At 40.5% G+C, this 27,119-nt stretch overlaps 1 protein-coding gene and 1 long non-coding RNA gene across 8 annotated transcripts in view; one reads left to right on the top strand and one right to left on the bottom strand.

The window, feature by feature from the left end:
* Positions 1-17,230, bottom strand: part of LOC110149160 (uncharacterized) — a 42,427-nt gene extending 25,197 nt beyond the window's left edge. The window contains exons 1-2 of the long non-coding RNA XR_002317381.2: positions 16,631-17,230; positions 10,552-10,641 (exon numbers count right to left, since the gene is read on the bottom strand). This is a non-coding gene — a long non-coding RNA (uncharacterized lncRNA). The remainder of the gene's footprint in view (positions 1-10,551; positions 10,642-16,630) is intronic.
* Positions 17,231-17,717: 487 nt separating this feature from the next.
* NR3C1 (nuclear receptor subfamily 3 group C member 1) overlaps positions 17,718-27,119 on the top strand; it is a 120,845-nt gene continuing 111,443 nt past the window's right edge. The window contains exons 1-2 of one of the 7 annotated variants that reach the window (XM_070465572.1): positions 17,718-17,883; positions 21,852-23,063. In XM_070465572.1, the coding sequence (XP_070321673.1) occupies positions 21,865-23,063 (1,199 nt within the window). In that variant the 5' untranslated portion in view covers positions 17,718-17,883; positions 21,852-21,864. Of the gene's footprint in view, positions 17,884-18,200; positions 18,299-18,466; positions 18,691-18,989; positions 19,467-19,679; positions 20,112-21,851; positions 23,064-27,119 lie in introns of those variants that run through there. The other 6 variants (XM_020911515.2, XM_020911513.2, XM_020911516.2 and 3 more) reach the window with 6 other exon arrangements.

Below are 27,119 nucleotides of genomic sequence, written 5' to 3'. Positions count from 1 at the left end.
TAGGAAGTAAAAGTCCAGGGACCTAATCAAAGAAAGACAGTTGAAAAGATGAAAAGAAACCTACCCAAGATCATGTAGTTGGGGGTTGGGTGAGGCAAGAAGGGGTCCCCAAAACCAAAACCCAATCCCCTCCCCACCGCTCAGTGCCTTGTCCACTTGCTATACAAACACTGACGGTGAAGTGAAAGGAGTTTTCATGGCACTGATATAAGTAAATAAATGAATTTGTGGGTTGACACATGGCCAGCAATAAACTCATAAAAGGTAAATATTGACATATGAAGATTATATATCACTGTATTTACTTAGTAGAGAACTCAACCAGGAGTTAGGATAGCTTGTGTGTTCGTTTTGGTTCCTTGGCAAATTAGTGAGATTCCAGTCAAATTATTCCAGTTCTTTGTGCTTTTATTTCTTTTGGCTGTAGGATTTTGCTGATTAAAGAACATGAGATCCATTTCTATGCTTTTAAATGTCTTTCTCTATTTAAGCATGCTCAGCTGGAAGTAGAAATATGTGGGCTTCATGGGATAAAATCCCACCATGATCTGTAACTTGTGTGGTTTACAGAATTATTGAACCCCAAAACTTTGAGGAGCCTGATAAGTCATACAGTGAAAATTTCCAGCTAGTGGCTGAATTTCTTTTGCAGAATCCCCAGAAGGTGCTTAGTGAGTCTCACCTCACAATCTGTGATGTGAGGAGGAAAGTGATTTAGACTGAAGGACGCTGGGGTAGTGTGAGTGTATGTGTGTGTCTTTCTCATTGGTATATGCCTACATGTCCATCTCACTTTCTGCAGGGGTTATGATTTGTTGGTTTCTTTACATTACTAATCTTTAGCACAGGGCTTAGTAACAATAATCATCATGTAACATAACAAGCACTTATGTCAGAGACTGTGCTAAATGTTTGACATAGATTAGCTTATTTAATCTGTATAAGAACCTTATAAAACAAATACAATTATTACTTTTATTTTTCCAATAAGGAAATTAAGATTTAGAGAGGTTAACTAACTTGGCTAAAGACACATGTCTACTAAGAGCTAGAGTCTCAAGTTTATTTCCAACAAAGCTGGAGTTATTAGTAACTAAATAAATATTTACTGAGTCTAACTAATGAAATCCCCATCTACCACCATGCCTTATTTCCCTGCTCCAGATGAGAGAAGAGTACAAAGCTTACATACACCAAACAGTAGCAATATTTGTATAAATATTGTAGGTTTAATTCAGCTGGGGGATTGGTTTTTCATATTATTGGAGGTTTTCCTTTAGCTATCAAGTTTGAGTTTCAAAAACACAAGTTAGAAAGTATATAAAAATACTTATTTTTATATATATTTAAATATATAAAAATATATAAAAGATATAAAAATATATAAAATATTTTCATATATACTTCACTAGGCCATATTTACAAATACTGTATTTAAGTTAATATATTATCAAGTCTACTATAAACAAAGCAGTAGAATATAAGGCTGGATCAATAAAGAAAGCAGAGTAGTAACTTAGGCTTCCCTGAAGAGAAACTGGGGCATCCCTGGTGCCTCAGCAGTAAAGCATACAATGCAGGAGATGTGGGTTCAGTCCCTGGGTTGGGAAGATCCCCTGGAGAAGGAAATGACAACCCACTGTAGTATTCTTGCCTGCGAAATCTCATGGACCAAAGAGCCTGGTGGGCTACAGTCCATGAGGTCACAGAGAGTCAGACACGACTTAGTGAGTAAACAACAACAAAAGACAAACTAGATAAAACATTTCTTTGGGAATATTACCAGCCTTAATTTTTTCTGTTAAAACACAACCTAAAGTAGAGAAGTAATTTCTATATTAATTTTAAACAATGGAAATCTAAGGCAGATATAGCCAAAATAAGTAAATTAACTGAAGGTTGATGTTCTCATTTATGGATATACAAATAAAGAAGTTTGGCCATCTCACATAGTTAATTATTAGTGGGGAAATTCGAGCCAAACTCATGAAGCAGGTAAAGTTTATTTTTAGACATTCAGCTGGCTTCTCTCTCTGGCTTCTCTTTTGGGGTCACCCTAGATGCCTAGTAACCTTAACCTGCTTCTGTCTTCCAGAAGAAGCAGTGCCCTGTGTTTTAGACCTTTACTTCTTCTGTCAGGATCCTTTCAGATGCCAGTGTTACAGAGCTAACACCAACTGGCTGAAGAGAGGAAAAATAATTTATCAGAGTGTGTGATTGTCAAGTCTAGGGGTAGCCCTAGCCTGAGGACCTAGGTATTCGAATTACATAACTGAGAAGCTGTCTATCTCCAGATCCCTTTCCTTTTTCTTTCTTTCTTTTAACCTCTTTCTGATGGAGGTTCTAAGTGGTAGAATACAGCTGCTCCACATAGGCATCTTACCAGCTTAGCTACTTCTGTTAAAAAAGGGTGTTTCTGAATAGTCCCTGCAGGCCTCAACAGGCTCATTTGTGCCTGTCGCGTGCCCATCTCTGACCTAAGGCCAGGCCTGTCATCTCTATAGAGTTTGGGATGGAGTTAATCCCATCACAAACACATGGACTTAAGTTGGAAAGAGGATAGTCTTCCAAAGAAAAGTTGAGGTCCTAGTACCACATGTGGTGAATGAGTGTGTGGCAGTCACAAACAATATCTACACCTGTCTGGTTATCTTAGAGAACATAACAGGTACCCTCATAGGATGGAGACTGATCATCAAAAGCATTGTGGTATCCCTAAAGGACCACATGCAGGTGACTCCTCACAGTTCATATGTAAGCCAATCCTCTTGAATTTATAATATAGTTAACATAAGGATGAATACAGCAAAACTGGATCCATAGCAATACATAAGGAATCTTTAGGTAGTAACCCATTCTGCATAGCCACCCGTGACTCCTGCTCTAATTGAATCTTACTATAATATCTCAAGGAAGATGAAAGTAGAAAATGAGCTGGTAATGGACAAGCAGTTTTCCAATAAGCCCACTAGTGTGCCACACTTAGGTGCTTAATAATTGTTGTGAATCACATTTGTCTGAGTAATTGCAATTATATACTACAGAAATACTTTACCAATGGTGTATAAAGATATGCAAAGATATTCATATCAGCATAGCTGACAATTGTGAAAAACTGGGAATGACTTAAATATTTATCAATAAGGTAAAGGTTAAATAAATTATAGCCAAACAATAGAAAGCTCTGCTGGTGTTACCTGAAAATGTTGACATGGAGTGATGTCCCCAAATATCTTATTTGATGAATAAAGTTGAAAAAACTATATAGTAAAATCCTAGCTTTGTTTTCTTAAGAAACTATATGTGTGTGTATGCATAGACAAGAAGGGGGTCTGAAAGAATGTACACCAACTTGTTAAAACTGTTACCTCTGCAAAATGGGATCATATGGAAGAGAATTTTTACTTTTTCATTTATGCATTTCTCTCTTCTATATGTTTGAATTTTTAAAAACAAGTATGTGTTTTAGCATGTATATTTTAAAGTTTTTTAAAAGACAGAAGTAATATCTAAAATTGTGTCATTCTTCTAATGCCATGCACACAAAGACATTTGTTTTTCTTGAGAGCCCCCAATCTTCTCTCTGTAAAATCTTTCTCTAGTTGTCATTTTCATAACTCATACTGTCACTCTTCACTGCTCTCCATTTGGTCTATAGAGGGGTCCCCAACCTCTGGGATCTAATGCTTGAAGATCTGAGGTGGAGCTGATATAATAATAAGAATAGAAATAAAGTGCACAGTAAATGTAATGCACTTGAGTCATCCTGAAATCATTCCTAGTCCATGGAAAAAATGTCTTCCACGAAACCAGTCCATGATGCCAAAAAATGTTGGTGAGTTGGGGACTGCTGCTCTACTGAAAGATCCAGTCAGGACTTATAGGCTTATTAGGCATTATTTCTAATAAAAAAAAAAGATTGACTTGTAAGGTGTATGTGGAATGTACTAACAGAGTAGCCATTCGGTATCCTTTTCTTTCTTTCCACCCTCACAATGTATCCCCTCACTAATCCAAAGAACTTAAACTCTTTATAATAAAACTAATTTAGATAGTTGGATGGAGGGATGGATAGATGGATGGATACATAGATATTTCATATGTAGAATAAAATTGAGCAAGTTGAAACAGATCAACAAGGCTCTGTTGGTAAAATCACAGGGAGGTGAAATAGGGATTGAAAATCAGGACCAAGGAAAGAGGAATAAAAATATGCTGGACATCATTCAATAACTATTTGCTGATGGTAATTATAGGGATGGAAAACCCATCAGGCCTATGGAGCTAAAATTAATCAGCAAGTATTCACGGAGTGCCTCCTGCTTCTTTTACTGGTTCTGGCTTCCTGCCTGCCCAGCACCCAGGCTGGAGACAATTGCATGACAGTCAGCTTGTCAGGACAGAAGGAGCAAAATAAGCAGGCAGAGGCTCACAGCGGCCTTCTATAACCTGTCATGTTCACTGGAATCACAGGCAAACAAGATAAAGTCCTTCTGTGAAAGACTACAAACCTAGCCTACAAATTGTGAATATCACTGCATCAACTGAAAAGGGCCAATTAGTAGAGGTACTATTTCTGCAAAGTAATAGTTAATTCATTTGTGCACTATTTGAAATGTTTAAAACAAAAATCCTTATGCTTTTCCTATTAAAGTTGGGAAGGGGAATCAGTAGGATTTATAACAACTATACTTAATTTTCAGCGTTCATTGCTGGCAAAAATTTTAGGTCATGATTGCAAAAATTTTAGGTCGTGATTAATTCCCCTAAAATGTAAAATATGGTATTTGTGTCACTGTTAATATTTTGATAAATAGCTGTCGAAGTAGACATCTGTTGTTTTCTGCATGGTCTTTTCTCCTACTTTAAAAGCCTAATTATTGGAAAGAGCATCTCTCTTCTCTCTTTTTTTCCTTCTCTTTCTCTCTCATTTGTACCCCACTATGAAGTATCAATGGTGGGCATTTCACCTAGGCTTTGCCAGTCAGAGTATAATCCCAACTAGACCCAGCGAGATGCATGGAGCTACTCCTAGGGACATCCACTAAAATTTTTGGAAAAGAACTTTCTTTCCACTGAGGTTACTAAATCCAAGTGCTATGGGCTACCAGGTGGGGGTAACCTTCCCAGGAATAAAGCCAAAACAGAGGAAAGTAAAGCTAAGAGATAGGGGTCAAGTCCTTTTTTGAAATAAGTTTTAAAAATTTATTTATTTATGGTTTTGCTGGGTCTTCGTTGCTGCAAGTGGGCTTTCTCTAGTTGCAGTGAGCAGAGACTACTCTCTGTTGTGGTATGCGGGCTTTAGGTGTGTAGGCTTCAGTAATAGTGGTGCTTGGGGTAAGTTGCCCTGTGGCATGTGAGATCTTCCTAAACCAGGGATGGAACCCATGTCCCCTGCACTGGGAGGCAGATTCTTAATCACTGGGCCAACAGGGAAGTCCTCAAGTCATTTTGATATCATGTGAGCCCTTGAATCCAACCATGCCTAAAACTAAATTTCCTCTTGACTTTTAAGCAAATCAGTAAACTTTCTTTTTGCTTTAACAGTTGGGTTTCCTTTAAATCCATCAAAAAAAAAAGTCTTGATAAAATATTAATGGCAAGTTTTCTTTGTGTTGTTTCCATGAGAAATAACCTGGAGGAGAACTTTCATAATTTCAACAAGACCCGTTCACCTCCTGGAAATTCTCCCTGACCACCACCTCCAGACCCACAACGACCTCCCTGTCCTTAAACATCCAGGTGACTTGATGGGTATGTAGTGCTTCATGCAGCTGTCACCGCATTTCTACACATCTTCCTTGTTTGATGATGACTTGTTACTCTGTCTCCATTTCTTCCAGAGTCCAGGCTGTATCTTAATCATTTTTATGTCCTTGCAACCTTACACTGGGATCTAACATGTAATAGTTGCTATTTTGTTGAAGAAATTATATTTTCCTGAAGAAATGAATGAATGGGAGAGGAAAATAGTTGGGAAAAATCCCTTCTATTAATGAAGATTCTATGATTGAAATTGTCAATAAAATAACTAGTATCAGAAGCCCAGAGTAAACCAAATTAATATATCCAAACTGAATCCTCAAACTGTCAGTCACTGGGGGGTGTCTGGTTGAGAAATTCGGAGAAGGCGATGGCACCCCACTCCAGTACTCTTGCCTGGAAAACCCCATGGACTGAGGAGCCTGGTAGGCTGCAGTTCATGGGGTCGCTAAGAGTCAGACACGACTGAACGACTTCACTTTCACTTTTCACTTTCACTCATTGGAGAAGGAAATGGCAGCCCACTCCGGGTTTTGTTCTTGCCTGGAGAATCCCAGGGACGGGGGAGCCTGGTGGGCTGCCGTCTATGGGGTCGCACAGAGTCGGACACGACTGAAGCAACTTAGCAGCAGCAGCAGCAGTTGAGAAATTGTCCTTTCTTTGATCACTAGGATTCAGAAGCTAGGTGAATGTGGAGGAGATGGTCTTTTTTTTTTTTCTGCAAAACGTTGACAGTTTAAAATTCCATAAAATTTCATAACCTCTTGCAATATGTTTTAAAACTGAAATGTACAACCTGCAATGTGGAGTACAGGTTTTATGCTGTAAGGGAGGAAGCAGGGAGAGCAATGGTGACCAGAATCTTGCTGCTGACTAGTAGGCAATACAATAGGTGGCTTATGGTAGGGGTCTTCTGTGACAAAGCAAAGAATAATAAAGTCCTGAGGAGAATAAAAAGAGGCAGCACCATCTCTGTAGCACAAGGTGGTTGAGTGAGTTTTACAGTTAATATGGGCAAATGATGGGGGGAAAAATTCTACTGTATATTGGGATAGGATCAAGGCATTGGAGTAACAATCCCTTTATGTGGGCAAAATCTCTTTTTAATTAATTTTTACTGGAGTATAGTTGGTTTACAATGTTAGTTTCTGCTGTACAGCAAAGTGAAAAAATATACACATATCCTCTCTTTATTTTTTAATTAATTTATTTATTTATTTTACTTTACAACATTGTATTGGTTCTGCCATACATTGACTTGAATCAGACATGGGTGAACATGTGTTCCCCATCCTAAAGCCCCCTCCCACCTCCCTCCCCATCCCATCCCTCTGGGTCATCCCAGTGCACCAGCCCCAAGCATCCTGTGTCATGCATCAAACCTGGACTGGTGATCCGTTTCACATATGATAATATACATATTTCAATGCCATTCTCCCAAATCATCCCACCCTTGCCTTCTCCCACAGAGTCCAAAAGACTGTTCAATACATCTGTGTCTCTTTTTCTGTCTTGCATATAGGGTTATCATTACCATCTCTCTAATTCCATATATATGCGTTAGTATACTGTACTGGTGTTTTTCTTTCTGGCTTACTTCACTCTGTATAATAGGCTCCAGTTTCATCCACCTCATTAGAACTGATTCAAATGTATTCTTTTTAATAGCTGAGTAATATTCCATTGTGTATATATACCACAGCTTTCTTATCCATTCATCTGCTGATGGGCATCTAGGTTGCTTCCATGTCCTAGCTATTATAAACAGTGCTGCGATGAACATTGGGGTACACGTGTCTCTTTCAATTCTGGTTTCCTCAGGGTGTATGCCCAGCAGCGGGACTGCTGGGTCATGTGGCAGTACTATTTCCAGTTTTTTAAGGAATCTCCACACTGTTCTCCATAGTGGCTATACTAGTTTGCATTCCCACCAACAGTGTAAGAGGGTTCCCTTTTCTCCACACCCTCTCCAGCATTTATTGCTTGTAGACTTTTGGACAGCAGCCATCCTGACTGGCGTGTAATGGTACTTCATTGTGGTTTTGATTTGCATTTCTCTGATAATGCATGATGTTGAGCATCTTTTCATGTGTTAGTTAGCCATCTGTATGTCTTCTTTGGAGAACTGTCTGTTTAGTTCTTTGGCCCACTTTTTGATTGGGTCATGTATTTTTCTGGAATTGAGCTGCAGGAGTTGCTTGTATATTTTTGAGATTAATTCTTTGTCCGTTGCTTCATTTGCTATTATTTTCTCCCATTCTGAAGGCTGTCTTTTCACCTTGCTTATAGTTCCTTTGTGGTGCAGAAACTTTTAATTTTAATTAGATCCCATTTGTTTATTTTTGCTTTTATTTCCAATATTCTGGGAGGTGGATCATAGAGGATCCTGCTGTGGTTTATGTTGGAGAGTGTTTTGTCTATGTTTTCCTCTAGGAATTTTATAGTTTCTGGTCTTACATTTAGATCTTTAATCCATTTTGAGTTTATTTTTGTGTATAGTGTTAGAAAGTGTTCTAGTTTCATTCTTTTCCAAGTGGTTGACCAGTTTTTCCAGCACCACTTGTTAAAGAGATTGTCTTTTCTCCATTGTATATTCTTGTCTCCTTTGTCAAAGATAAGGTGTCCACAGGTTCATGGATTTATCTCTGGGTTTTCTACTTTGTTCCCACTCTTTCTTTAGATCCTATTTCCACATAGCTCATTGCAGAGTACTGAGTAGAGTTCCCTGTGATATACAGAAGGTCCTTGTTAGTTATCTATTTTATATACAATGATGTGTATCTATAAACCCCAATCTCCCAATATTCCTCCCCCACCCTTTCCCCCTTGGCAACCATAAGTTTGTTCTACATCTGTAACTCTATTTCTGTTTTGTAGATTAGTTCATTTGTAGCCCTTTTTTAGATTCCAACTATGAGTGATATCATATGATATTTGTCTGGCTTACATAGTATGATAATCTTTAGGTCCATCCATGTGGCTGCAAGTGACATTACTTCATTCTTTTTTATGGCTGAGTAATACTTCATTGTGGGCTTCCCTGGGTGGCTCAGTGGTAAAGAATCTGCCTGTCAATGCAGGAGATGAAAGTTAGATCCGTAGGTTAGGAAGATCCCCTGGAGAAGGAAATGGCAACCCACTCCAGTATTCCTGCCTGGAAAATCCCATGAACAGAGGAGTCTGGTGGGCTACAGACCATGGGGTCACAAAGAGTCAGACACTGCTTAGTGACTGAACACACACACAATATTCTTATGTATATACATACCACATTTTCTTATTCATTCTTAAATTAGCAGACTTCTAGATTGCTTCCATGTCTTGACCATTGTAAATAGTGCTGCAGTGAATAATGGGGTGCATGCCTATTTCCAATTAAGGTTTTCTCCAGATATATGGGCAAAAATCTTAATAAAATTACTAGATGAGTAAGAAACTTTCGAGTATTTGAGTTCTGGTTAGGACATGTTACTGGTATTTAGGGTTTTCCCTCCTTTCTCCCACTGCAAGGCAGTCAAGCCTAACTTTCTGCATGTGCTTCAAAGAAATGAATTTGAGCTGACAATTTACTTCTCTCCTTCCACATGCTGCTTCCTCCATGCTGCTGTCAGGGGCAACTCGTAGAAGCACTCACTTCCTCCAACCACTGAGCCTTCTCAGTCTTTGCCAGACAGTTTTCCTTTAGCATGGGTAGTTCTGCAAGTCTGTCTCTTCCATGGAGCTGCCAAATGACTGGTTTGCCATCCTTTGCCTCCAAAATGCTTCCCCTGTCCAGCCATAGCTTCCCACCTCCACTGGCATCACCCCAGGGCAAATCTGTATGTTTCCTTGAATCCTGTGTGCCCGCCTCCTCACTGTTCCCCCTGCTTCCTGCCTTAGCTCCTACAACCCAGGCTCCACATGACAGGTGGAATGAGCTTTCAAATAGTAAATTAGATTACACCCATAATCAGTGTGCTGATAAATGTCTGCTGGGAGGGAGTATCTTTGTATCTGTTATACAGTTTTACTGATACAAAGAATGCATAGCATACAGTTTATCAAAAAATAATAAAATACACTTTTTACAATAAATTCTATATAGCCCATTGATTTTCAAATTGGTTTCAATGGTTTTTGCCAAACTCTTGTACCCATAGTCAGCCTACAGCTGCAATTATGTTTGGCAAAAGCAGATCATATTTGGTTAATATTCAACTCAGCAAAGAAGTCACTCATGCCACTGAGTTCAAATGGAATGTTGATGATTTTTTTTTTTTACATTAATGAGCAAGATGAAAGTGAAACAACAAAGATGTATGTTTGGACTACACTTTGGCAATAATGTGAGTGCTTCTCTATTGATCAGATAGTAGTTTTCAAGTACTGGAAAAATATTTCATCAATTTTTTGTGTTATTCATGAATGAACACACATTGAAGTTCAATCTTTTTTGCTAAATTTTCTTCTATCACTTTCTTAAGTTTAGACAATCAACACAATAAATCAAGCTCTGGTTTGCAGTGTTTTCCAATTTCTATAGCGTACATACTCCATCACAATTGATTTCAAACTACTGAAATAACATTTCTGAATGTAAAGTTGGGAAGAGATGTTGTATCACACCATTATATGGGATATGCATTATAAAGAATGGACTGAAACAACTTTAAAGCATAGATAATGATAAAGCAATTAAGAAGTGAAGTTTTGAGCATTTATTACCTTGTTTTTTTAAGTATTTTGTTTAATTGTAAGTTTCTAAATGGTCTAGTTTTGAATCTTGGCCATGATGAACAACTGACTTACAGAATTCCTGAAAACTTAGCAATCAGCTCCCCAAGCAGGTGCACCTGGCTCCAGCACTCATGAGTTGCCACTCCTCTGAGATTGCACTATCTGGGAAAGGAGTGAAGAGAGGCAATGATGACAGTCAATAAAATTAATAATTACTTTTGTTGTGATGAACTAACAATGAAAAATTATACACACCCCTCCTTGTTTTCCCAAGCTTAATGTTTAAAAACTCCTTTTGTACACACCATCCTGTTTGACTTACAGACTCCTGTGAGGTAGGGGGTAGATATCACCCTTCTTTTATGAATAGAAAAACAAGGCTGAGAAGAAGTGAATGACTGGCTGCTGATGATTCAGTTAAGTAAAGGACAGAACCATATTTCAAAGTCAGGTCTCATATTGACAAACAAGAGGCTAGAGAAAATTAATTATATTGACATCAGATTTAAAAGTTGTAACAAATGTCCTTTTTAACACTTAAGAGTCTGTTATAAAGTACATTCATGTCTTGTTAAGGGACCCCTATACCAAAGATGTTTTGATCTTTTAACTCCACTATTTCTAACAAAGCCCCACGTGACCTAATAAATAAACAAGGTGTAAGCACCAAAATGGAAGTATAAGTTTTTGAAAATGAGCTGACAGGTCCCACCTAGAAATGGAACCGATTGAGACAATCTCTACTAAAGGCACGTGGAATAGAAAACGAGATTAAATCAGAAAGAGGAAGAAAGCTAATGACATAATGGCCAGCCACAAATGCCACAGATGAAAAACAAGGTACATAGTACTTGTTACAGGTATTCAGTGTGCTTGCTCTAATGTCTGCAAACACTAAAAACATTAGGCTCCTGCTCACTGCAACATTTATCTCATTTATCTGCTGATATTTACCTCCTCTTTGAATCAGGTATTGCTTAAACTAAGTTCTGCAGCATAAAGAATACAGACTTAATAGGACACCCATAAGCATATCATGCATATGAGTATAAATTGTGATATTTTAGGTAGCTTATGATGAAACCATTGAAAGCATCATGAGAATCAGCAAAACACCAGGGATGCCAGTAAGAAGTTAGCATTTCCCAGTTCATGTGGGAATGTTAATTCCAATTACAAAAAGAAATACCAAAATGGAATTCATTATGATTAAGAACTTGCTGTCCTAAATGTGCATTGTTTATAAAAAGCATGTCTGGTGTAAAATGCAAATATTGAAGCAAAGAAAGATGGGGCTTTTGGAACTCAGCTGGGTTCTGTTGAAATTCTGACCTTACAAAGTTAAACAAGAACAAAATTGTTTCCTAAAGACAGGATACTGTTTTAAAGAGGCATCTAATACCTATGGTAGCTGTAGAAGTAATCTTTTTAAATAAGTTCCAACAACCCATGAAATCTGCTTTTGCTGGCTTAATGTAAAATTAACATATTCAGTGAACTGCCATACTCCAAATTAATACATATGAAAATGATAAAAATTTATTGATTCTAATTTACATTTAATGTCATAGATTTAAAGTGAGGTGGGGGGATAAAAGGATAGAATAACCAGAAAGTACAGCCATGACAAGGAATCATGGGCTGTAGGAAAATAAGTTACAAAGAGGTCTCTTTATGTAAAAGGAAATACATGTGGTAAACAATGGTAAAGGTAGAAATGAATGTGGTATGTACATTGTGCTCTTTTTTCATCAGGCTCTCTCTTAACTAAAACTACTAAAGGCATTCATATCAACTAATCCAGGTTCTCCATTTTCCCTGGAAACATACTGATTAATGCAGGACAGGCTGAACACTGGGGCCATGGTTACTTCCTATGCTCCACATATTGCTGTTTCTACCAGTTATGCTCTCCAGCAGTTCCTGTCAGTTTTTCCCCCAAAATTATGTTTATTCCATTTGCATTGTTCTAGTAATTACTTGATTTAATTAAATTTTAAGTAAAATGATGAAACATAAGTAATGAAACTTTTTGGTTTATAAAATCTAAATGGAAAAACACCCTATAAATAATTGCTGTCAAACTGGGTGAATGTAAGACTGCTTTAAAAGACTGGGGTGACATCAGCAGACGAATGGATGAGGAAGCTGTGGTACATATACACCATGGAATATTACTCAGCCATTAAAAAGAATTCATTTGAATCAGTTCTAATGAGATGGATGAAACTGGAGCCCATTATACAGAGTGAAGTAAGCCAGAAAGATAAAGACCATTACAGTATACTAACACATATATATGGACTTTAGAAAGATGATAACGATAACCCTATATGCAAAACAGAAAAAGAGACTCAGATGTATAGAACAGACTTGTGGACTCTGGGAGAAGGCGAGGGTGGGATGTTTCAAAAGAACAGCATTGAAACATGTATATTATCTAGGGTGAAACAGATAACCAGCCCAGGTTGGGTACATGAGACAAGTGCTCGGGCCTGGTGCACTGGGAAGACCCAGAGGGATCGGGTGGAGAGGGAGGTGGGAGGGGGGACTGGGATGGGGAATACATGTAAATCCATGGCTAATTCATTTCAATGTATAACAAAAACTACTGTAATGATGTAAAGTAATTAGCCTCCAACTAATAAAAATAAAAATAAATAAAAATTAAAAAAAAAAAAAGATAAGGCAAAGTGGCAAAAAAAAAAGACTGGGGTGAGGACAGAGAGAATGACTCATAAAATTTAGAAATCTATACTCATATTATTTTTAAGTATTTTTAATTTCTTGCTCTACTTTAAAGAAAACTGGAAAAATAGTAATACCACATATTAATAATAACTGCTAATGATGACTGAACATTTAATATACCCCAAGAATTAGTCGAAGCACTTCAAATATATCACATTTGTTTAATCTTTATCATCATTTGAATTAGTACTATTATCATAATATCTTACGGAAAAACCCAAGTGAATTTTTTGGCCAACCCAATATCATCCCCATTTACAGATAATAGAAACTGAGGCACAGAGAGTTAGGTTGCCCAAGGTTACATTATCCATAGAGGTGGAGGCCAGCCAGCCAGTCTGGCTTTTAACAGCTATGCTGATGCAACGCAGGTGTAGTTTATACATGAATGAAAACACAAAATGCCAGTCACTGGACTCTCAAAAGCTTTAGACCCTCATCAAAGGATTAACAACTAAATATTGCCATAAATTCTAGGTTTTAAAGCTTCAAATTTACAACTATAATTTTTATTATTCCCTTGCTTTAACTGACTTTATTTTAATACGAGTGCGATCACATTGGTGACAGTTTTGCCTTCTACAAGGGTGAAAGTCATAGTCTTAAATACTAACCAGAATGAGAGTTGAGGTCTATATACACTGGAATAGGGATTTATTGTAGATACTTAAGCAGGAGTGTGACAGGATTTAATTGATGATTTGGAGGAGCAATCTGCCAGTGAGGCCTGGATTTTTTTCTTTTTTTTTTAATTGGTATATAATTGCTTTACAGTGTTAATTTCTGCTGTACAATGAAGTGAATAGGCTAAATGTGTACATATATCCCTCCCTCTTAGATCTCCTTCCCACCTCCATCCCCCATCCCACTGGGCATCCAGGTCATCACAGAGCACCAAGTTGAGCTTCCTATGCTTTATATACAGCAGGTTCCAATTAGCTATCTAAAATGATACAACAGATGAACAGAATTGAAGAATTCACTCTGATAATATATCAATTGCTGTATAAATGTAAAAAAGTGGTTTAGTTACTATTCAGGTTTAAGGTTTTATTGATCTTAGGATATAGTCTCAGACCCATTCCATTTCTTCCTTTCTTCCCTCATTTACTTATTTATTTAACAGACAGCCACTGGGTACCTACTATGTACTAGTGATACAGATGGAGAAGGCAATGGCACCCCACTCCAGTACTCTTGCCTGGAAAATCCCATGGATGGAGGAGCCTAGCAGGCTACAGTCCATGGGGTCACAAAGATTTGGATATGACTGAGCAACTTCGCTTTCACTTTTCCTTTTCATGCATTGGAGGAGGAAATAGCAACCTACTCCAGTATTCTTGCCTGGAGAACGCTAGGGACAGGGAAGCTTGGTGGACTGCCATCTATGGGGTTGCACAGAGTCGGACATGACTGAAGCGACTTAGCAGCAGCAGCAGCAGTGATACAGTGATAAAAAAGACAGACACAGGCTCTGCCATCACAGAGCTTTTTAAAAATTTTTTAATATTTATTTGGCTGTGCTGGATCTTAGTTGCAGCATGTGGGATCTGCTTTCTTGACCAGGGATTGAACCCAGGCCCCTTTGCACTGGGAGCCTAGAGTCCTAGCCACTGGACTACCAGGGAAGTCCCAGAGTGGTTTATATTCTAGAGGGGGAGACAGAAATTTAACAAATGAATCCAGAAGTAGCAAACTATCACTGTAATGTGCTACCAAGGTAAAGTACAGGACACTATAGGAACAAACAGTAATGGGTCTTTGTTGTTTTTTAAATTTTTTTAGGAAGGAGTACTCAGGTGTTTAAACATAAGTCAATTAAAATGAAGATCTTGAGTGATATTTGGACACATTTCATTAACTCATTTGGCCTCCACAACAATGTAGCAATGCAGTAAAACTGATATTATGTCTAGTTACCCAATGTTTGATTGTGACTATGTACTGGACTATATTCTAGGAGTGTAACATACAGCAATGAACAAGACAGAAAAGGTCCTTGCCTTGTTGCAGTTTGGATGTATCACCTCATTGCCACCTTTACTTCTGAGACAATCAAATATATTCCCCCTTAGATAGGGATTCATCCTATTTCTTCTTTTTTGGTAATTATAACTTCCCAGGGTTACAGATTAATAATTTTTTATCTACTAGTAATTTTTCATATTTAAAGATAAGATCATATATATATGAAACACTTTCAGTGGTGCCTGGTTAGATAGAAGTTCAGTAACTGTTAATTACTGTTTAGAATTGCTGTTATTATTACAATGCTTAATCTCATGTCCTTTCTGGTACACAGGATTTCATTTCTTGAATTAAATTCCATACACGTTTATTGTAGGCATATCACAGGATTTGCAAACTCTTTTGTGGAAATTACAAGATAAGTGAAGAAAAATCTCTTTAATATTGTCTATTTCTACCTTCCATGCTTAGCTATGTGATCTTGGATAAACCTCAAGCTCTGTAAGCCTTGGGTTCCTCATGTTAAATATATAGATAGATATATACCTATCTATTCAGCTGTTGTCAGCAGAAGTGGACAGCAGACTGTGTGTGTGTGTCGGGGGGGGGGGGGGTGTTGGGGGAATCAATAAATGTTAGCCACAAAGCATAACAATTCTAATACTCTAAAAAGCAGACACTGGGATAATCTAAAGTTTATGCATGCTTTCCGATAAACATGAAAGACTAAATAATGAGAGGTTTCCCATCAAATTAAAAAATTAACAGGCATAATTAGACCACTGAAAAGAAACAAATCAGGAAAATTTAACACTTTTGCTCCACTGAAAGTGTTTTCAATGGTGATTGTTAATTTGAAACAAGGAGTCCTCTCCCTCTTTAAAGTGATTCACTAGACCTGCAAGAAAAAAAAAAAAAAATGAGATGGGAGAGTTAATTGGGAACGCTTGTAAAAGCAGATGTTATACAAATGCAGGGTGCCAACCACCTGCAATATGAACAGGTAAGAGGGATGAGGTGTTTGTTTTTTAAGAGCAGAGGTTCAACTATGAAACAGGGTTATGGTATGGGAAAAGAAACTTGATTAGATAAGTTAGGGTCCCCTTACATATGTGTTTTGTTGTTTAGTTGCTAAGTCGTTTGGGATTCTTTTTGCAACCCCGGGACTGTAGCCCACTAGGCTCACCTGTCCATGGGGTTTCCAAGGCAAGAATACAGGGGTGGGTAGCCATTCCCTTCTCCTGGGTGTTTTCCCCACCCAGGAAGTGAACCTGCATCTCCCACATTGGTAGGCAGACTCTACCACTGAGCCACCAGTAAAGTCTGCCCCCCCCCCTATATATGTATATGCTTGAATACTTAAATAATTCCTAATATGACTTCTAAGCAGATGTACAAGGATATTCATTTCAGTGCAAGTTATTTAACTCACTTTTGAAACATAGTAAGGTAACACTGTAGGTTTGGGTCTTGACTTTCTTTCCATGAAGCTGTTGGTTGTTTAGGGACCCATTGGGTAAAGACATGTGATTCTAGTATTTGAACTTGGAAGGTAAGAAACCTGGGAAGTAGGCAAAGCAGCATTCTTGGAGTCAATTCTCACTTAGAGGCCACCGTGAGCACCCAAGACAAGGGCTTCCCTCCCGTTGACTACTGCCAAGGAAAAGAAAAGTCATTTCTTCTGGATCAGAAGAAATGTTGCTAACAGAAGGGGTTTTGTTAGCAACTGGCTTGCTCAGTGCCCTTCATAAAAATTCTCCTAGGTGAAGGTTCTACGCTGGCAAAGGTCTTGGTTCCCTTCTTTCCTCCGGCGGTGAGCGTCTTTTCCTTTGCCAAGATGGTGGCCCTGGCATCATCTGGAGGCGGCCAGTACAGATCGCCTCCGGACAGGTGGCTTGCTAATAGCCTAGTTCTCCCCTGTCATCCTCGGACAACACACGCGGCAGCGTCCACCACCTCAGAACCAAGGATGAGCGACTTGGGCTGCCGGGTAACGAGAACCTTGGCCAAGATGGTGGACGCGCAGCCAGGCGGCGTCAGCTGCCTTTACCAAGATGGCGGCGGGCGGCTTCCGGCACGCGCTTACCCAATCCTCTGCAAATGTCAGGGCAGAGGAGCCGCTGCCAGTCTGGGTGCAGCCGGGGGAAAAGTAGCTGCAGCCGAGCGCCCGGGCAGGGCTAGGTGGAGCTGCCGCAGCCTCCGCCCCCGGCAGCAGCAGGCAAGCGATGTCACCTGTAGGGGCGCAAAAGTTACCTCCCCAAACCCTAAAGCAACATAAACACAACCTTTCCCCGAGTCACACAAATGGTAGTATGTGCCGCCCAAGGTAGGAGGCTCGACCCAGGCGTCGCCGTAGCCATCCCTAAGCGGCGAGCTTGGGGAGGGGGCGGGGGCTGGGGCGTGGGCCTCCCGCGCCGACTCCCCTCGCCCCACGCCCCTCTCTTTGGGGACAAGCCACGTGTTTCCCTCGGATGGAGGGGGAGGTGCGTAACGGGAACAGCTGGAAGGAGTTTAACGCTGACATTTTAAAGCTGCGTGTGTTCAATTTTATTTGGAGGGATTGGGGTCCCATGAACACGAAATAGTGAGCAACGCACTGAGGCGAGTGCAGCAAATGTCAAGATTCCGGGGAAGGGCCTCCGCGGGAAACTTGGACGTGGGCCCCCGAGGCGGGTGGAAGGAGAGGTCAGGAGTTGGGGGTGGCGGGGGAGGAGGGCGTACTTTGCAAGCAACTTACTATTTCGCTTGCAACTTGCTTTTAGGCTTGCCACCTCCTGCTTTCCTTAAAAATAATAAAAAGTGCAAAGAAATCTAGTTCGCCGGAGGTTTTGCATTTGGCGTGCAACTTCCTTCAAGTGTGAGCGCGCTAGGACGGAGGGAGGGATGGGGGTTGAACTTGGCAGGCGGCGCCTCCTTCTGCCGCCGCCGCCGCCTCACAGACTCGGAGAAGAGGGTGGGGGACGGTCGCGGCGCGGGGGAGGGTGGGTTCTGCTTTGCAACTTCACTCTGGGTGCAAGCGTGCTCGGCGGGTGCAGACTGGGCCGCGCAGACGATGCGGGGGTGGGGGACCGGCCGGCACGCGACTCCCCGTGGGCCAAGAGTACGTATGAGCCGACCCCCTTCCCTGCCCGCCCCTCCCTGAAGCCTCCCCAGAGGGCGTGTCTGGCTGTCGGGTCCCGCGAGCGGCCGAGACGCTGCGGCACCGTTTCCGTGCAACCCCGTAGCCCCGTTCGAAGTGACACACTTCGCTCAACTCGACCCGGGGGCGGAGGCGCGGACCGGCCCCGCGGCTCTGCTGCGGCCGCGCCCCGGCTCCCCCAGCCAGCCCGCTGTCATCCGCAGGGGCGCTGACGGCGTTTACCGCCGGAGGACCGAGCGAGCTCCGGAGTGGATCCGGAGTCGCGGAGTTGGGCGGGGGCGGGAAGGAGCAGCAAGAAGAGAAACTAGAGAGAAAACTCGGCTTCCCTCCGAAGCCTGCCCCAGAAAGGCCAGGTCGGCCCCGCCGGCGCCTCCTCTCCTTTTGCCTGGAGGTTGGAGAGGTGGGGGGCGAGGAGGAGGCCTGGGCGGGAGCCGCGCCGGGGGGCCGCGGGCGGGCAGGCGCCGTCGCGGCCGGGGTGGCGGGGCCCGCGCGGAGGGCGTGGGGGCGGGGGCCGCGGCCGCTCCTGCAGTTGCCGAGCGTCGCCAACAGGTTGCACCGTTCCCCGCGCCACCGCGCGGCCCCTCAGGCGGGGAGCGGCCGGGGGTGGAGTGGGAGCGTGCGCGCGCGCGTGTGTGTGTGAGTGTATGTGTGCGCGCCGTGGCGCCGCCTCCGCCCGCCCCCCTCTCGGTCCCGTTCGTTCGCCGCGGCCGGGCGGCCCTTTCGCGTGTCCGCGCTGCCTCCCCTCCTCCTCCTCCTCCATTTTGCGAGCTCGAGTCTGTGACGGGAGCCCGAGTCACCGCCCGCCCGTCGGGGACGGATTCTAGTGGGTGGAAAGAGACGCCGCAGCCGGAGCGGCGGAGCGCCGGCCCGGAGGACGCGCGCCCGAGAGCCCCGGCCCGCGAAGACGTGCGCGGGGCGGGGGTCTGGCTTGTCAGCCGGGAAATGGGAGACTTTCTCAAATAGGGGCTCTCCCCTCCCCCTCATGGAGAAGGGGGCAGCTGTTTACTTCCTTTTTTTTAGAGAAAAAAATCTCTCCCTCCTGCTGCTCCTGCTTTCACACGCTAAGTTGTTTATCTCGGCTGCGGTGGGAGCCGCGGACGGTGGCGGGTGAGCGGCGCAGCCGGCAGAGGTAAGGGGAGGGCCGGGGGCCGGGGCCCGGGCGGGCGTTTGCTCCCCGAGGTGCGGGCCGGGGCCTGGAGGCTGGCTCGGGGGCGCCGCGGTAGCTCGCAAACTTTTATTAGCCTCGGGGAGTGGGGGTGGGGGCTGACGGGGGCCGGGTGGCGGTGACGAAAGGGCAGCGCGCGGGTGACAGCGCTGGCCTCTTCCTCTCGCTGGGCCGCCGTCCCTCGGACGGGCCGAGGGGGAGGAACCCGAGCTCTCTGCGAGTGGAGGCTCGTCGAGCCGCCCCAGGTTTCCAGGCTCTCGCTCTCGTCCCCTGCAAGGAATCCTGGTTGGGTTTTTTTTCCCCTCTTTCCTAGTCCCTTTTCTTTTCCCTCCCAGGGGGCCTCCATGACACTCATTTTTCTGGTGAACGTTGAGCGGCGTCTGAATTCTCGCCTGAATCTTTCCCCTCCACCCTGGTGCGCCCGAGCGCGAGCAGGGTTTGTGTCGGGGCTCCAGTGCGTCTCCTTTCTGGCGGGCGCGCAGTGTGTGTGTGTGTGTGCGCGCGCGCGCGCGTACACACGCAGGGGGCTGACAGTCTGCGACTTGGAGACTTCGGCCAGGGCTGGCGTTATCTGGTGGAAGTGGGCGTGTCGGAGAAAGAACTCAACAGGTCTGGACACATTTCTCTCTTAACCTCGCACTTTTTTCCCTCTCCCCTCCCTCGGCCCCGGGTTTGTTCTTTAGCGCTGGGCATCACTTCGCGCCTGAAGGTTTGAAGTAGCCCCTTTTAGAAAAAAGACCCTCGCTAACCATAATAGTTTTGAGGTGCAGTTTTTGACAAGCGCTAGTTTGACGTTTTGAGATTGCAGACTCGACAATTGCAGCCTTGTAATGCCGCTTAAGACCCCTTGGCATGGTTCGTTAAGGCCGATTACTGTGACGGGGTTATTCGCAACTTGAACGGGGGGATAAAGTCGTTTGAGGTATCTTTTCGTTTTATGAAGTTTTGTTTTGGTTTCGAGTTTGAAGGCAGCTGTCAAAGCGGCGTGGAAATTCATTAGGCTCCATTTGATACCTTGTGTTTAGAGATCGTTATCAGATAAATACAGCAGAGGGGCGGGGAGAAAAGCAGTTTACTCTTGAGATTTATAGAGGCGGGTATCCACCTCTGCCTGCCTTCATCACATTCCACTTTTAGAGAGGACCAGTGAAGTTTGAGCATCTTAAAGTCTCCGTACAGGAAAGTTTTCTTTCTTTGAACGGGATTTGACTATAATGTCGCAAATAATGCTTATGGAAGAATACCTCTTTTAATGCCTCTTAAAAGATCTGGATTGTCAATAACCTATCAACCTAACCCTCTTGAAAGAAGGCTCAGAATTAGGATAGGTTAAGCTTTAGAATGCGGAGCAAATTTTTTGAGCATTTTACTTGGATTTATATGAATGTGATTTTACAGGTCTGGGGTGGTTTTTGGTTTTGTTTGTTTTTTCTGTATTTAGATATTCAGAACAGAAAAAATTTAATTTAGAGATTATAGTAATATTTCATACTGAGGTCTTAAGCGGTTTAAAAACATGTAGTTTCAACAATAGATTCTATTGTGTTGTAAGGGTTTGAGAGAGCTATAGTTCTTGTACAGTATTTAAATAAGCTAAAATTGTAGTGTGAAGCTACTACACATTCTGCTTTTTTAAATCTAAATTTTGATTAGTCTGTGTACAGTGTCTGTCATTTCATATGTCCAAAATTTGAAGGCAGGCACTATTAGGCACATTCAGTAGGAAATATGGGTTAAAATAAGAGCCTTTTCCTACTCTATTGGAAGATGAGCAGACCATCATTGTTTATTTTTCAAATAAAATACATGGTTCACCAGTAGGTTGTACTAAAAGGTTTAGATGTGTGACCAGCTAGTAGGAGGGGAATTGAGGAGTAATTAGAAACAGAGAATTCTAGCATAGTGTTTATCAAATTGTACGTTTATTGGTTCTCAGAAAAGCTGATAACCTTGATTAGTTGAAAAGAAATGATGATACTTCCTTTTTTAAAATTAAATACTTTGACATCAGCTGGAACCTTTAGAATAATCAGATGTCATGAATTGTAATGTCTCTGATTAACACAGTTACCGATTTGTGAGTGGCAGGATGACTCGCCAGGCTTCGTTTGATACAATATTGTTCAGAGCTGGACAAATGCACCGCATTTGCATTGTACTTTTAAATGCGGTAGACTGAATGGGAGAGGAGCCTCTGCTTTTGTATTCTGGAAGCAGAACCTATCTACTATTTTGATAACAGGAATTAGATTGGGTGTTAACTAAAAGGTTCATTTAACAGGCTCTTACTAATCGGATCACAGAGACAATGTGATTTTGTAGCTTGTTATGTCCCCTTCTTTTTTGTAGCTGACACTCACTGATGGACCCCAAGGAGCCGTTAAGCGCCCCCAGTAGAGAAGAAATCCCCAGCAGTGCGCTTGGTCGAGAGAGGGGAAATGTGATGGACTTCTATAAAACCCTGAGGGGAGGAGCTCCTCTGAAGGTTTCTGCGTCTTCGCCCTCACTGGCTGCTGCTTCTCAGTCAGACTCCAAGCAGCAAAGGCTTCTGGTTGATTTTCCAAAAGGCTCAGGAAGCAATGCGCCGCAGCCCGATCTATCCAAGGCAGTTTCACTGTCAATGGGACTGTACATGGGAGAGACAGAGACAAAAGTGATGGGAAATGACCTGGGATTCCCACAACAGGGCCAAATCAGCCTTTCCTCTGGGGAAACAGACTTTCGGCTTCTGGAAGAAAGCATCGCAAACCTCAATAGGTCAACCAGTGTTCCAGAGAACCCCAAGAATTCGGCATCTGCTGCTGTCTCTGCTGCCCCCACAGAGAAGGAGTTTCCAAAAACTCACTCTGATGTGTCTTCAGAACAGCAGAATTTGAAAGGCCAGAAGGGCAGTAACGGGGGTAATATGAAGTTATATACCACAGACCAAAGCACCTTTGACATTTGGAGGAAAAAGCTCCAGGATTTGGAGTTTTCTTCTGGGTCCCCAAGTAAAGAGACAAGTGAAAGTCCTTGGAGCTCAGACCTCTTGATAGATGAAAACTGTTTGCTTTCTCCTTTGGCAGGAGAGGATGATCCATTCCTTCTGGAAGGAAGCTCGAATGAGGACTGTAAGCCTCTTGTTTTACCGGACACTAAGCCTAAAATTAAGGATAATGGAGATTTGATCTTACCAAGTCCTAGCAGTGTGCCACTGCCCCAAGTGAAAACAGAAAAAGAAGATTTTATCGAACTCTGCACCCCTGGGGTAATTAAGCAGGAGAAACTGGGCCCAGTTTATTGTCAGGCCAGCTTTTCTGGGGCCAATATAATTGGTAATAAAATGTCTGCCATTTCTGTTCATGGTGTGAGTACCTCTGGGGGACAGATGTACCACTACGACATGAATACAGCATCCCTTTCTCAACAACAGGATCAGAAACCTATTTTTAATGTCATTCCACCAATTCCTGTTGGTTCGGAAAATTGGAATAGATGCCAAGGGTCTGGAGATGATAACTTGACTTCCTTGGGGACTTTGAACTTCTCTGGTCGATCTGTTTTTTCTAACGGCTATTCAAGGTAAGATTAATACTTTCTATTTCTTGAAAATGGTAAGTTTAAGATCCATTGATAGATATAAATATTTATTTGAATGTATTCGACTGCAATTCAAGTGCTTTTTCATGTGAATAAGTTTAAGTGGTCTTTTGAAAGTAGGCTTGGTAGACAGACTACACGATTTATCCATATGGACAAAACCCTTTCAAGTTTTGTGTTTGTTTTTTCTGAAATAGTGGTATTTAGTATCCCATTGGACAGTGATTGAAAATTTTATGTAAAAATTTAAAATAATATTGCTCATTAGCAGCTAACTTTAGTAAAAGTGATGTAAATTCAGAGGGGGATAATGTGTGGAAACATATTTATTGTGCATATTTTTAAGTTGTCCTAAAATATGCTCTTCCGTAACAATGAAAAACACCTTTAATACTTACATAATCAAACCTTGTGCTATATTTGTACATCTGTGAAGTGTTAGCCTGGGGAAAATTAGAAGTACTAACAATAAACCCTTTTCTTCAAACTGTGAACCTTCCTGTTGAAGATGCTGAGTTCTGAGATTACTAAAGCAATGCAGTGAACAGTTTACCTGACCTGAGTATTAGATGTGGGACAAAGTTCCTGACCCAGGGTAGATAAGTTATGTCTGCTGATTGGTTTCTTTAAGAAAGAAATTGGTGCTGAGTTTACTTTCAAATGTTCCTACAAGTTCTCAGATATATTTAAGCTTCTGTCTCAGCTATGTTTAATTTGTTTCTGTCTTCTTTATTCTCCATCATTTATAAGTATACTGACATTTCTGTTTGACTCAAAAAGGTCTGTAAAAATGTAATTATCTTGGTAGGGGTTAAATGCTCTGTCCTGCACACCCATCGCCAATTCAGATAAATATGTATCACATTTTAGGTGTGAAGGAAAATATAAAAATTAATGGTAGAGATACAAGACTGATTAATCAGTGTGACTTCTTGAGTTGGGAGGAGGGCATAGTAGACACCATGATTTTTTTTGTATGTAAGTACTTCAAGTTCTAAGATGTTAATAATGGTAGTCACTTCACACTAACAAGTCGTTGAAAATTTTATTTACAATTTTAAAAAATACTTTATTAATGATATACCGGAATACTGAGGTGACTCTCTTCGTTCCTCTTTAATTAGGAAGCTTTGCTCATTGGGGAAAAATTTTAGACTTAGATTGAGGCCATGTTCTATTCCTTTTAAAAGGTTTAGATGTTTCTTATAAAAAAAAAAAAAATCCTTGGTTCTTGTGTGTTTTAATGTAAACTACCTACTAATCTGTTACTTAAATAATAATTATCTTTTACTTAGAACGTTTCAACTTTTTATTGCTGTCATTCTGAACTGAAGGTTTAAAATGTTTTCAGTAAGAAGATTTGAGATGTTACTACATTAGCTTGTTGTGCTTCAGTCTTAAAAGACATGCTGTGTTTTAAATTTTTCAATTCAGTTTTTGGTAGTGGAATTCATGATTGTGCTTATTTGTCTTAAAAGAATAAGTGCATTTGATTTGATTAAGGTATTTGTAGGAAACTGCTACATTGATTTATAAAACATTTAATTGTACAAAGAAAAATAATATATCTTAGGAAACACTTGGTGATTATTAATGCTTTTTGTTCTGATACTCAGCATGGTATTGTTTTCATTTTCCTTACTGTAAAAAAGGCGTGGAACAAGAACTTCTCATTTTCTAATCACTTAACTTTCATTAAGTGCTATAAAATCTAGGATCTGGAGAATAAGTCTTAAAGGAATATAGTTATTCTTAAATCATTAAAGATAGTTTTAATACTTTTTCAGGTCGTTGATAACATTTAAGGTATGTCAGCCTCAACAACCATATGATCGTAGGCAAAACGATCATGTGGCTCTTTCAAGATTCTTTAATATTTAGTGAAATGATTATTCTATGCTGATGTGTGGTTTGGAATTATAATCAGTAGTTTTTGTCCTAATGAAAAGATGTAATATCTTTACAGGATAGTTTGAGAAGGTTTGAAAATTTTGTACTTGGTGGCATTATGTTAACATTGGGAACTATGATTACCCTGAACAAAGCTTCTTCCAAGTAAATTGAAACAGTGTTTCTTTTTACCATCATTGAATTAGCCTATTGTTTCCAAACAATAACCCTGATATAACTAAAATTGGTTGCTTTCTCTTCTGTATATGTTACATGATTCTAGCCAAACTTTATGACTAGTGACCTTGAGTAATCGGCAGATAATCCAACATGATAAGACCACAACTATGTTAAATAATGACTTTCTGACTTTAGATACAGAAATATTAAATCCACTAATAACTTCACTTGCATTCTGTTTAAATTCTTTTAAAGCGTAAATTGTAATTTGACTTTTTAAGATGTCACCTAAAATTGCTTTTTCTTAAAATGCTTAAAAACAGTTTTCACTCTCGTTTATGAGGGAAGGCAATTCTTCTGATGTATCAGCATAGTACAACATCCAGTTATTACATGTTGTAAAATTATGAGTATCACAATGGGCCATAGTAGACTATTTGAAGATTTAAGTTAATTGATAGTAAAATGAGAGGAACCTTATTGATACTCAGATACATTCTTTAAGTAAAATGCAGTAGCCATTCTACCTTAATATACTTTTTAAATACTGAAATTCAAAAAATTTACCATAAACTTGTAACATTGATGAAGGCACATTTCTGCATAATTTATTTTCAACGCTGTTTCACTTGAGCATTAATGATGCAACTGCTGAAAGGAGGCATAGAAGTAAATGGTTTCCAGTGGAATTAAGAGGTTTTATTGGAACTGTTGAAAGTTTAGTATGAAAAAGTTGATCATTTTCTGAAGTGTATGGTTATTGGAGAGAAAGAATGATACAAGATGAATTTGTTAACTAAGTCATAGGTGGAGTTTAAGGCTCTGTTGATTGGCATTTAATGAAGCTATGAAAATTTATGTAGATTTTAACATCTCATCATTATTTGCATCTGTGCCTCACTTATTAATATAATGGGAATGAAGACCTGTACAAACACGGGATGAATGAAGCAAACTGTCCCCTTTACATTTTTCTCATTAACATTGTGTTGATTGTTTTCTCAGAGAGAGAGGAGGCGTGAGGAAGAGATTTTTACTGATTTCTCTCCTTTTTTAATGGATACTTTATTTGTACCTTTTTTCTCTCCTTCCAAAGGTTCTGGCAGTGAGTATTTCAATCAGTGTCTTTTTAAGCTTAATATTTCTGATACTCATAAAATGATTTCTGAATGTTAAAGGAGGCTAGCTTTTGACCCTTTGTCTTCATTTTTTAAAACTCTGTACTTCATTATGGCTTTATTATTAGTAAAAGAAAAAAAAGATAAACACAATGTGTATTCAGGTGTGTTAGTTTAGTTTGGAATCACTACAATACAGAGATGTGTGATTAGCGTGTGGTCTGATTTTATTGAAATTACTTCTTATGATGTTTCTTTGACTGTTCCATTATATTTTTATAGTTGATAAAAATAATTTGTATTACAATGATGTTTTGGCTTTATCGATGTTATAGATATTTTAGTTAATCTGGCCATTTTCACTATTATATAGACTGTTTATAAATTTTATGAACTATAAAAGACCTATTCTGAAACATACCTTGCATAAATATAGGTTAAATGCATGTTGTAACAGCAGTAAAATTCATATGTGTGTAGAGATCATATTAGTGGCTTTTTGAGATTTCAGCAAAGGAGAGATTGGATCAAAAGTGTTTAGTATGAGTGATTAATATAAAAGAATATCTGTATTAATTGGTTGGTTATATAAGTCTTAATCCACTCTGGGCTGCAGGTGATTTGAAATAGCCTAGTTGTTAGAAATTCTTAATTTACTTTGGGTTTAAAATTAGCCTGGGGCATATTTCTTAAAACATATTTTTTCTTACTTTTAACATCATACCTAATTGTAGTGAGCAAAAAGTTTTCATTATGTACCACTGTTTATGTGAGCAAATTAAATACACAAAATAGGTTTGTGCCTGATAGCATATCAGGACATCCTGATAATTGTGTAATGCAATATTTA

This window comes from Odocoileus virginianus, chromosome 3 (genome assembly GCF_023699985.2).
Source record: "Odocoileus virginianus isolate 20LAN1187 ecotype Illinois chromosome 3, Ovbor_1.2, whole genome shotgun sequence".
Taxonomy (NCBI): Eukaryota; Metazoa; Chordata; class Mammalia; order Artiodactyla; family Cervidae; genus Odocoileus; species Odocoileus virginianus.
This window is presented reverse-complemented; position numbering and strand designations above follow the sequence as displayed.